Raw genomic sequence first — 12824 nt, 5'->3', positions numbered from 1 at the left:
TGTTTAAGCCAAAAATGTGTGGGGTAGCAGAGGGAGCTTCATGCAAACATTCTTCAGTGAGTAAGAAAGGGAACAGCGTAAATAGTAAGTTTAGTATATTCCAAAATCCACTGATGTCAGCAAACATCAGCAAAGCAAACTTTGTTTTTTGTTTTAAATCTTCTAATTTTAGGAGCAGGTTCCAGTTCCTGTTTATCATCCAACTCCTAGCCAGACTCGGCTAGCAACACAACTAACAGAAGAGGAACAAATTAGAATAGCGCAAAGGATAGGCCTTATACAGCACCTGCCTAAGGGAGTCTACGATCCTGGACGAGATGGCTCTGAGAAGAAGATTAGAGAGTAAGTTACACAAACTGGTAGTTTTAAGGTGGCAGTGGTTTATTTTTTGGTTTGTTTGTTTTTTGTTTTTTTAAGTGACATTTCTGCAGGAGAGTGGATCTTGGGAGGAGAAGACTTTTTCTCTTTTTTGCCTTGTTTTATTCTTCATCTCACTTTCCTTGATTAGCAATGAGATTATATACCCTAGGGCAGGGGTGGGCAAACTACGGCCTGCGGGCCAGATCCAGCCCGTCAGGGATTTGGATCTGGCCCGCAGGATTGCCACCCCCGTGGCGCCGTGCGCCCCGTGCCGCTCCCAGAAATGGCCAGCACCACGTCCCTGTGGCCCCTGGGGGAGGGGAGGCAGAGGGCTCCGTGCACTGCCCTCGGCTGCAGGCACCGCCCCCCACAGCTCCCAATGGCCGGGGGAGGTCCCGACAGGCAGCGCACAGAGCCCTCTGCTCCCCCTTCTCCAGGGGCCGCAGGGACGTGGTGCCAGCCACTTCTGGGAGCAGCCCAGTGCGCGCTGCTGCCACCCTGGAGCTGCTCCAGGTAAGCGGTGCCGAGCCGGAGCCCGCACCTCAAACCTCTCCTGCACCCCACACCCCAACTCCCTGCCCTGAGCCCCCTCGCGCACCTCTCCTGTACCCCAACCCCCTGCCGTGAGCCCACTCCTGCACTCTTCCCTGCACCCCTGCCTGGAGCCCCCTCCCGCATTCCACACCCTCTCCTGCACCCCAGCCCCCTGCCCTGATTCCCCTTGTACACCCCGTACCCCTCCTCTGCCCCAATCCCTTGCCCTGAGCCCCTTCCTGCACTCCTCCCTGCACCCCTGCCCTGAGCCCCCTCCCACATTCCACACCCCCTCCTGCACCCCAACCCCCTGCCCTGAGCCCCATTGTACACTCCGCTCCCCTCCTCTGCCCCAACCCCTTGCCCTGAGCCCCTTCCTGCACCCCGCACTCCCTCCCACACCCCGCACTCCCTCTTGCACCCCAACCCCCTGCCCCAGCCCTACATTCATGGCCCTCCATGCGATTTTCCCAGCCAGATGTGGCCCTTGGGCCAAAAAGTTTGCCCACCCCTGCCCTAGGGTGAAGTAGATGCCAAAATACCACTGCAAAAGCAGTCTTCCCCATCCCTGCTCAGACCACATCATCCCATTCCTTGAATCCCTCCATTGGTTGCCTCTAACAAACTAAAGCTCCTATTTCTCTCCTACCTAATCTTGTCCCCAAAAACATCTGTGTTCCTCTCTGCCCTTATTCCCCCACCTCCATGCTGCTCCCAGTCCTTTTGGTCTTACTGATCCTTCTGTCTCCTTTTTTGCATTTCTGACTTCATGCCTTCTACCATCCTCCCTTCTTCTCCGCATCAAGAATAATCACAGCCTTTCTCTCCTGAATTGTTGTCCCATGTTTTGCTTATCTTGTCTTATTAAGATTATAAACTCTTCAGGGCACAGACTGTGTCCTAGCTATGTTTGTAAGACATCCTGTAAATGTATGGTACCATATAAATATTTTTTAAGCAACAATATATTTAGCTTAGTAGTTTCCATTCATTGTAATGGAAGTGTCAGGCTGCAATCAATCTCCTGAGTTTTGATAGTAATAAGGAGGTTTCTCTTCGCTCTTTTCTGAAGCCTGACTGCCATAAGGAAATTTACAGCTTTCTTTCCAGGCCAAGTAGTGGTTTTAAGGAACGTTGTTTTCCATGCACCACTATCACTGAAGTTTTCCTATGCCTTGTCCCATCCCTCTGATAAGTGAGTTAGAGACAGGTTTGAATAGTCTTCAGTGGTGAATCACTAGGGCTTTGATTTTTGAGCTGAAAGTCTGCTTGCTGTAGCAAGTAGGGTTCCTGAAGTTTCACGTACTGAGAGGAAAATGGATGTATTATGGTAGATGTCTCTTCACCTGACTAAGTTACAGTAACTTGATCATTTCTCCAACAAGTCAAAGTGGATTTGACCTGGTCTAGTAATCTCATGGAAATACTATGCTACTGCAGAAGGGCCAAAAGTTTGAGACTTGAACTTGGTTCTTCACTCCTAGCTTGGTAGAGAATTAGAGTGGCCACTCCTGGCACTACTGAAAGTATTCTGGTGCCTTGGTGGTTTCCAGCCATTTATACTGGGATATGGAGATTGAGCTTCTGTCCTCCAGGCATAGGACAAGTCTCAAGAGACTCCTGTTGATTGATTGGAAGAACACCCTGTGATTCAGGCTCAAGTACTCTGACTGGCCTACATAGAACATTGAGTCAATGGCAAAGTAACAGCAGCACAGCTGTGTTGGGCACATCTGATTGCAGCATGCTGGAGAGAGTCTGGCTGCTTCATGTGGGAGGGAAATCAGGAGCACAGACAACAGTCCCTCATGAGGAGGGAGGTGCTGAGTCAAGAGAGAGGGGTTGGCCTAAACAGAAAAGTTGCATTGTTTAACGACAGGTGTGATTTTAAAAAACTGATTTAGTTAAACCAGTCTCGCTTTGTGTGGACACACTGTTTTAAGAGTGTTTAGTTTAAGTTGATTACAAACAGGTTCTCACATAATCCCATGATTCCAGGAGCTCTGGCTTTAAAAATAAACACTAGATAGCACGAGATTCACAATAAAATCATGGGAGTTGGCAACATTGTCAGCTTATGCCACTAGAAAGCACCATTCCAGAGCTTTTCTTCCTTGAAAGCTGTATTCTTCAAAATGGCGACATCTGCCACTGTAAATCATTCCAAAATATAGAAAAAAGGAACTGCACCTCAGAGCGTTCATGTCAGAATCTCTCACAGAATCGGTTGAACTGAGCAGCAGCCTTTTCAGTTATGGCACAGAGCACAGCATTGATTGTGAATGCCTGAAGGAAATGGCCTGTGGCGGGAGATGGAGACCAGGGGAATTACAGTAGTTGTGGCTTCTTCAGTTTTGAGGGCCTTTTTACATTGATCAAACAAGTTACAGTGTTTGATAGAGTCAAATCATCCCCCTGTGGGTTATAACCACACAGCTCACTGGAAACTGAGCTTGTATTCAGCATCCTCCTAATTTTGTTGGATGGGAGGGGTGCCCCTCCCCCACATGGGTAGATTATACAGAGTGAGGAGTTGGGATAAAAAGCATTACTTTGGCAGGATGTGCCAGAGGCTAATGTCATCCACATGGAGGCTCTGTGGGATTTTAGGGACGTAGCATCGAGAGCACTCCCAAGAAAGCTAGTGCTGATGGCATTAGTGTTAATTTACCCAGGAAATCCCCATCCTGTCTACGAGAGGATGAGGTGAAGAGAACAGCTTCCCCACCTGCCCCTTCCACACCTGTGGAGCCCAGCCCCAGCAGAGGAGGCTTATATGGGGCTGGGGGAAGTGAGTCAGTGGCATAGAAGAATTGCCCCCTTCAACACCCCTTCCTCCAGTTTGCAAGTTGTTTGTCCCCTCCACATGTGGACTTGGAGGGATGATTTGGCCTACATGTTTTTGTCCCATAGTTTAACTCTGAGAACCTTGGTTTTTTTTTAAAGTGAAGTTCTGATTAATATTTATAAGTCAACTACTGCAAATAGCTTCGTACCCAGGCATGTCACTTACTCATTTTAAAGTAGAAATAGCTTTGGCTGGCTGGAGAAGTCCACTTTTAAAAAGCATTAAAGAATAGGTAATAATAGAATTATTTACTTACATAGAGCCATTGTAAAGCACAGTCCTTCCGAGGCAAAGATGACAAGGTCCTACTCCATGGAGTTTAAATTAAATACGTGCAACAGTGGTAACTGAGGGGGAGTGGAGGAGAGGCAGCCATAAATGGTGAGAGTCAGAGAGGTTGTTCCCTTTATGAGAGCTGAGGATGCGCAGTACCATGCAAGAAGTACACTGCTTCGAGCAAGCTCAGCCCGTAGTGTGGCCATGCACTGCAAGTCACGCCTGGTGTGTTTTCCCATGGTTCTCATTATCTACGGTTTATTTAAATTATTTTATTTATGGGAGGGGCAGGGGGAACACTGAAGGGTTTAATTCAGCCTTTTACTTTTCAAGGTTAATCTTTATTTTAATTTTTGTTATAAATGGTGTTGGGCATAGAATTAAGGAGACTTGTTAATGAAGCTAACGTAAAATGTATTCAGATGTTGATGTGATAATAAACTTATCCTGGTGCTTTTCTCCAATAAACATAGTAGCAGGGTAGGTAATACTGCTGCTTAACTTTCCAAAGCGATAAGAGTATCTTAACATTTCTCCAACTTCTTTTTCCTCAGATGTGTGATCTGTATGATGGACTTTGTTTACGGGGATCCTATCCGATTTCTGCCATGCATGCACATTTACCACCTGGACTGTATAGATGACTGGTTGATGAGATCCTTTACATGCCCCTCCTGCATGGAGCCAGTTGATGCAGCACTGCTTTCATCATATGAAACTAACTGAGCCAGGGTTTTGCCTCTGACCCATCAAGGAAACCATCCATTTTAATGGGTTTGATCCTTTGTCATTCAGCCCAAAGAGCCAGGGATTAGGAGTTAAGATCATGCACAAAACGTACATTTCCTAACAATTCCTGAATGGCTGCAGATATTGGAAAAACACATAATATTTTAGGGAATATAGAAAAAGTAGGAAGTTATTTTATGGAAAGCCTTGACCCAATGTTTAAAAACATAGTTGTCCTTTAACGCCTGTTATTACACACACACACATAGGAATTGTATAAAGTTCTAAAAAAACTGTAAATGTTGAAATGGAGTGTATCAAATTTTCTTAGAAGCGAGATAAGGATATTTTTTCCTAAAATAAAGGAACAATTTTTGTTCTGATTCCTTTCACAAGTTCCTGGTATTTGGGTCAAGGCTTTATTAAAAGCTACATTTTATAACACTGGCACAAAGAAATAGTTTTAAGCTTGTTTGCACAGTTCTTTTTTTTCCATTGGAAATGGAATCCATTGCCTTAGGTCTTTTTAAATAGTGTATTGTTATCGTTGGGCTGGCTCTACGCTTGAAATCCAGTTTATTTATAATCTGTTAAAAGTGCTATATTTTGTTTGCAGTTAGGATTATGCAGAATTCAAAGTGATCTCCTAGCCTGTAAGCAAATGGAGATGCACTGTCCCTTTTCTATAAGTGACAATTCAGTGTAAGGATGCAAAACAAATCTGCCAGTTAAATTTTGTTTTACCCTTTTCTGTTTGTTTTTCCTTAATTTGCTTCAGTTTTGATCAGACAATGATACTTAAACTTAAGTATCAACATTTTTGATTTATGATGTTAAAAGTGGACCACTGTGCTTCAGGACAAGATGAAAATGGAGCCATGGTGATTAAACTGTTCAGAACCATTTATTTCCCTTCTTACAAAATTAATGTCAGCGTTGATTACTTCTCCTGCCAATGTCTTACACCATAGCAAAAGGGTATTGCATCTCTCCTTCCTGTAGTTCTTCTTAGGTTATTGAAATTAAAAATAAACATACTGTATCTCAGTCTCTGAATGAAATGTATTTGTTAAGTCCTACTGGTGGACATTTCAGATATAAGAACTGTATTTTATGTTTTGCACATAAATGTTAAGTTCATATATAAACACAATTTCATAGTGATCAAGGGGAAAAAATAGTACAGCTAAAGTAGAAGCGATACAAGTGTCTGCAATTCTGAATCAGAAAAGGTATGTGCTTGGTAGAAACAGTCTAGCAAAAATTGTAGCTTTCAATCTTTGTATCCGCTTAGCATGTGTTTATTTTTTTCTTAAATGTACTCTACTGCAGTGGTCCCCAAAGTGTGAGGCACACTCCCCTACGGGGGCACAGAGGAACATTCAGGGGTAGCACGGTGGGGCCTGAGCTAGCCCACACAGGGGGCAGGGAGGCAACACACCCAGCCCCGCTCTGCCCCCAGCCCAGCTCCGATCCCAGCTGCAGCTCTGCTCTGCCCTTAGCCACAGCTCCAATCTGTCCCCTGCTCTGCCCCCATCCCAGCCCCACTCTGCCCCTGCTTCATCCCCAGCCAGCTCTGCCCTCATTCCCTCTCTGCCCCCAGACCAGCTCCTCCCAGATCCCCAACTCTGCCTTCAGTCCAAGCTCTTCTGCTAAGACAACTGTGCAGTAATGGAAGGGAGACTTGGACAGATTCCATTACTGGTAAGGGGCGGGGCAGGGACAGCGACAGGAAAAGTTTGGGCACCACTGCTCTACTGTGACTTTTATACACTCAGTGCAAAGCTGATACATTGAGAAAGCTTATTCTAGTAAATGGGATGCAGCCTGAAGTTAACTGCAATGAATAAGGGAACATTCTTGATTGTTCTGTGTATATAGTTTGAGTGCTTGATGTAACAATTTATATTTAAACACAAGTACTTTGAAAACTCTGTGTACTTATAATATAGAGCAATTATATGTCATTAATGATTTTAAAAGGTTGGTCAGTAGAATGCAGAATCAACATGCTGGTTTATTTATTAGCCCTGCAGCTGAAAGCTACACACTGTATTGTATATGAATTCCGTAGGTATTCAAAAGCAGTTCAGAACAATCTACAGTACCAGATTCGTTGAAATTGTTACACGTTGCCTGATTTCCCCCTGCCTTCCCCTTTATGAGAGAGAGAGAGACACACACACACACACACACACACACTGACTTAATTACATGAAGCAATTCTGAGAGGAAAGACCTGAAATTGTGCAATGTTCTGAGTGGCAAATCATTGTTGTGTGTGTGTGTATAACATCATAATATCCATGTTTGTCAAGTATTCTAGTCAGAATTTTTTCCTTTTGCCTTGATTTTTAAAATTGGCAAATGAACAATTTTTAAACATCTTTTTCATGTTGGTATTAGTCTGTCTATTATAATATGTGATTATGAAAGATTTGGAAGGAGCACTGAAATGACTGGTTATTGAGCTGAATGGTTTTCCAGGCACTTTGTATTGTTGAACTTTTAACACTGATATACAGTGTTAAGAGAAACAAACGTATGCTTTAATTAAATTACTTGTTAAATAAAATTATAACAAAAGGTGTAAAGGGCTAGAGTTAGAATTGATTACACAAGAACATTCCAAAAACAAATTTTAATTTAAAATGTGTAAATATAATGAATACATTAATTGATTTTAAACCTCTAGGTGCAATGCTGTTGCATAATAGACTTGCTTTTCCATAACTAAATAGCCTAAATTCAGATTTTTGGGGGGCTTTTAATTCATACACCCAAAATGAATATAAGTAATTTACTTAAGCCCAGGAAAGAATAGTTTCAAGAGAACTGTGTAGATTGAGATTGTAGATCACTTGGATTCTAGCCCCAGCTCAGAAACTACTTCCTTTGTGTCTAATTCCCCCATCTGTAAAAATTAGGATAATACTTGCTTCCTACTTTGCAGGGGTGTTCTGAATTAATTATTGACACCTCAAATACAAACACACTAGACAACTTGATTGCAACACAGTTGTTTCCTAACCTACTTACAACTGCGGATCCATTTGTGGTGTAGCATAGATCTTACCAGTCTAAATCAGTTTTGTAATTCTGATATGGCCACCTGTTTTAACCTGTTTCCCTGCTGTGGTTGTATTTTTAGCGTAGACAGTCCCTTAGTATTTATTATAATGCTTTTCATCTTCAAAGCACTTTGCAAACATTAAACTAAGTATAATTAAGCATGATTTTAAAATCCTTTAAAAATCTTTACCTGAAAAACTACTAGTAAAATACTGAACTTGTAAAAGCAGTTCACCACTAAAGGAACTTTGGATAAAAATAGTCTTTATTGTTTTAAAGCATCCCTTAGCAATTATACATATGATTCACTATGATATCATAAATGCTTTACAAAACTTAATTGCACATTTTATAAAATATTGGGTGCTCAATTCCATAGTTGCTATAGATAATTAACAAACACACTATTAGAAATGTTGTGAGTGTTATTGGTGGTATTGTTTTAATCCTTTCACCTATAAAGCCAGCTCCCTTAATACTGCGAGCCAAGCTGTGTAGGCTTCTGAGGGAAGAGAAATTAGGTAATTCTAAAAGTTAATTTTTTTTATACATACAATTATGATTTTAAGGTACCAATATCTTGCAACCTTTCTGGATTAGGAGCAACTGTCCCCTTGGAAAGATGACAAACCCCTTTTCTAGTGATGTAAAGCACAAATTTCTAGCCCAAGGGATTACAAGATATCAGACCTTAAACTTGTCAGTGATGGTTTCTTTCTTTCTTTTTTTGATGGCAGATGTTTGAAACGGCTGAGAGGCTTTGAATGTTACATTAAGTCCTGGTGAAGATGGAGTAGTGGACAGAGTGCAGGTTAGGTGATCAAAAGTGCATGTTAAATACAGTTTATCACATGGCTATCACTAGTATGTGCATACACTCTTATGTATGTGTATGTGTGCATTAGATTCATTCCTTGAAGAGCTTTCTCTTCAACAAGCAGTTGAATGTCAGATAAAACCAACACGTGGGAATGTTTCTTATAAAATCTATAACTGTTAAGCCATCCATAGAACAGTCCCAGATTTAATATCCAGAATAAATGTTTGTTTTAAAAGATTAAATTCCTTTTACACAGAATTTTAGTTTTGGGGGGAAATTGTGGACATGGTTGTGTGCTAATAATTCTTAACAAGCTGTCCGCTGTTAAATCCTATTCCAGGATCAGAAAGTGGGGCCTTTGACTTTCTGCAGATGAAATGCTTAATTTATGCTTTTTGATAAAGGGATTAATGTAAACATTTTCTTTTAAAGTATACTTTTGATTTATGTAGAAGAAATAGCTAGAGTTGCACACTGCCAGCAAATTTCTGATGACTTCAACTTTGCATACAAGCTTAGAGCAGACAATTATAAGCCACAGAGAAAAACCGTTGAAATTTAGAATACACATTGCTTCATTATCTGCAAATATAGGCGATTGATAACTTTAAAGACAATTGTTCTATCAGGCAATCCTGTTGTACTGGGAGGGCAGCTTAATTACATTTTCTGGTTTAGAGGGAAGTTCAAAATTATAAATCATTAAGTCAGTGCAAGCTTAATAGATCCATGCTGCCAAGGAGCCAGGGTCCCCTTTGGGAAAGGACACAGACGGGTCTAGCTTCTTGTGGATCCCAGCAATCCACCAGGTGTGGGGATATGTCCTGTAGCCTTTGACGGTGAAAATCCCAACTTGTGTGAGGAGCTCCACAAAGCAATCATAGACTTGCTTGTCCAGAAACAATTTGTGTGGGTTTTTCCTGTGGGATAGGAGGATCTTGGCCAGGTGCAGTTGCTATTTTAAATATATGGTTTCCTTTCTGAATTGTTCCAACTTACAGCTTGGATGTTTGAGCTGAGAGTGGTGAGACTTGAGTACTTTTGATTCCCTCTTGATCACACAAGCCAATGGTAAAGTCCCTTATGCTTTTTGCATTTCCTTTTTATCCAGTCCATGAAATAGTGTTGTCTCAGAAAAGCAAAATGTATGAGTATATGTATCCACACACATTTTATAGTGCTAAAATCTAGCCACCTGAACACTTCAGGTTTGCTATGCAATAGCAAAAGTCCTCTCTCTACAAATAAGAAATGATAAGCTAAAATGTATAGGTCTGTAGCTTCAACACCTTGCTTATGCAGAAGTTTAATAGATATTTAGCAATCATTCTAGGCAGTAATATCTCAGTCAACACTGTGGTGTTTGAAATAGAACTTTCACAATATCATCAGTCTCATCTTCTCTACAGAAGGATACTGGCAACATCCCTCGGGGTTTTTCCACTATTTCTAGTAGTTTTGTCATATTCCAAACTCATGATTTCTAAAGTTGTGAAGAGACAAAGATATAGTGTAACTGTGTGATTGTTCTATTACCCTGTTTCTCTGTAATAAAAAAAGCAAGTCTTATGGCGTTGGAGGAAAATGTCAATTTTAAGGTATGACTCAGATTTTGGCAGAATTACAATAACTGGAATTAAGTGGTAATTAAATTTATTTTAATATAATTACATAGAATAGACATTCCAGAGTGTGGAAGTATGTCTTCCCAAAAATTGTGCTGTATTCTTCATAACTTTACTTTATAGTAAAAAAATAAACAGGGGAAGTTCATAGAGCTCCATGGTTTTCATCCAACTCTAGCCTAGACATATAGAACAGCACTTTCCATTGTCAACGCTAATAGTACTAGCAGGGCTAGCAGCATCATGTACATGTGGGTGGTAATCAGCAAATGCTTCACTAGTGCTCATTGTACTAGATTCAGCCAATAAATATGCTCATCTAGGGGTGGCTAGACAGAGTGGCCATGTCATGAGGCTGCAGTCATGTGAAATAATATGTCCAAGGCATATAGTTAGTTTTTTTTTTTTTTTAAACAAGCAGCTGCAAGTAGTAACAATACAAATAAGTCTCTACCCAACATGTATGTTTGTTTGTAATCCAGAGAACTGAGTCATTTGCTACTGTTAACTAATGTAGGGTAATGATTGTCAAAAGGAATTAACTAAAGTACAGAATGCTGTTGAGCTTACTTTGTTTTGTGCTTTTCCTATAAAACAAGGCCAGTAACCGTGAATACAGTGAAATTTACCAAAATACATAGTTTTGAATAATCATTTTGTCTTACAGTGCTAGCTAGTAATATGCAGAAGTAGGTCCATAGAGAACAGAATATAATGAATTATCCCAATCCTGCAGAAATATTACTGAATGGAGAGGGAAATCCCTGAAAAATTTTACCAAAATGGTATGCAGATTTCTTTAGCTTTGTTTCTGTTGATAAATCTTGGTCAGTAAATCACTGTTGCTCTATCTGTTTAACACAAGAGATTTGTGTGAGGCTATTTTTCGTTGTTTCTGCTTTTTTTGTTTTAAAGCAATTCTAGAAGCACAGTATTTCCAAAAGTTAAAGATTTATTTAAAATATTGATACCTTCCAAACATATATCACTCTTTCATTCATTCGCTAACAGAGGAGGTATTTCTATTAATGTGACTAGAAGAGAGCCAGTTTCATTTATACTGTCATCTCTCCAAAGCATTAGGAAAGTTGATCATGCATTACAGAGATGTTTCCCTCCGTATCCTTTGGACAGTGAGAGAGAGAGAGAGAGAGAAAACGGGTGAAGCTACGGTACATTGTTTTTCCCACTACATCTTCCAGGTGAGCCGTAGCTAACACCTTCATCTTACGGGGACTACGCTTTGTGCTGCAAGGTAGCAAAATGTTAAGAAATTGTACTGCAGGACTCCTGAGAGATGGACTTTTAGCAGGACTCCAAAGGCTTGTTCACTTTTCTGCACAGCATAGGGATGATGTTGATTTTCATGGCATTTCTTGTTCAACATATGCCTACACCTTTGAAAAGTAATAAGCAATTGGAATTAGAAGAGCTGTATGTGTAAAGCAGGACAAGAATCTTTTGATTATATAAAAACACATGGCAGTGCTGAATCTATGCTTTTTCTCATAACTATTGATACATAATATGAAGATCGTACAGCTGCCCCACCGTGTAGTGTATATGTGAGTATGTTGAACTAGGAAAGTCCTGTCTCTAGAAAAGACATTCCCACCTATGATTTTAATGATGGAAGACCAAGGATATCTTTGTATTTGTTTTTAAGGGTATGAGTTGAACATTCTTAACCAATCAGCCTGGTGGAAAGGCATTGGTCTGTGCTCCGACCTATTAATTTGCATTGGGAAACAATTTTACTTCTTCTCTAGAGGAAGAAAGGGCAAACTATAAACTGCCCGATTTCCTTCCTCCTGCCGGGAAAAATCCTGCAGGAGGGGGTAAGAGAGGTGGGACCATTCTTCTTTGAGGTTCACTTTTATGGAGCTTCCTGCAGAACAACATGTTGTGGGGAAAAGGAGCAGTGGAGTTTACAGGGCCTTTCATCAACATGGAGCCTGGCATGCAAGAAGGGACTCCCTCACAGTGCAGGCAGGAGCCTGCCTGCAGAAATGGCCCTCTCTCCTCTTACTCCACCCACCCTCTACTGAGAACAGAGTTGCTGAAGGAGCCCAGAGGGCAGTAAATACAACTTAAGGCTGCGTTAACTCCAAACTGGACTTCTGTGCAGAAATCTAGCCATTCTCCAGCAGACAGTGCCAGGCTGAGGCGCCCTGAAATCTCTACAGAGCACTTTCCTCTCAGATTTGCAGCAGAGGGGCATCTATGGAGAATAAGGGCAGAGGGGCAATGAGACTGTAGGCACATTGCTCCCTCTTGTGGCAAGAAGGAGATCTACACACAGGAGTTGCTCCAGCCCAAACTTCTTACTATGGAAAACATTTATAAAGAATCTTTTTAAACATGGAAATAGCAGCTACATGAGCCATGATTTCCAGGAAAAGTTTACTGTCAAATTAATTTTGTACTGCTGAACAAATAGTGGAATAGTAGTCAGGGCCGGTGCAAGGAAGTTTCGCCTAGGGCGCGAAACTTCCACCTTGCGCCCCCCCCAACCCTGCGGCAGCTCCCCGCCCCCCTCCACCCTGAGGCGCCCCCTCCC

General features: G+C 41.5%; 1 protein-coding gene across 4 annotated transcripts in view; it reads left to right on the top strand.

Moving 5' to 3' along the window:
- The window catches only part of LOC113406492 (RING finger protein 11), a 60254-nt gene that overhangs the window by 39663 nt on the left and 7767 nt on the right, over window positions 1-12824 (top strand). For 2 of the 4 annotated variants that reach the window (XR_003369786.2, XR_003369787.2), the window contains exons 2-4: window positions 173-342; window positions 4573-4792; window positions 8557-8630. Coding sequence is in view for 2 of the 4 variants with exons in the window: in XM_029911574.1 (XP_029767434.1) it covers window positions 173-342; window positions 4573-4744 (342 nt within the window). In the remaining 2 variants the exon portion in view is untranslated. Of the gene's footprint in view, window positions 1-172; window positions 343-4572; window positions 4828-8556; window positions 9338-12824 lie in introns of those variants that run through there. The other 2 variants (XM_029911574.1, XM_026651720.1) reach the window with 2 other exon arrangements.

The sequence above is a fragment of the Terrapene carolina genome, unplaced genomic scaffold (genome assembly GCF_002925995.2).
Source record: "Terrapene carolina triunguis isolate 2854851 unplaced genomic scaffold, T_m_triunguis-2.0 Scaffold102, whole genome shotgun sequence".
Lineage (NCBI taxonomy): Eukaryota > Metazoa > Chordata > Testudines > Emydidae > Terrapene > Terrapene triunguis.
Note: the sequence above shows the minus strand (reverse complement) of the source record. Positions and strands in the feature narration are given on the sequence as shown.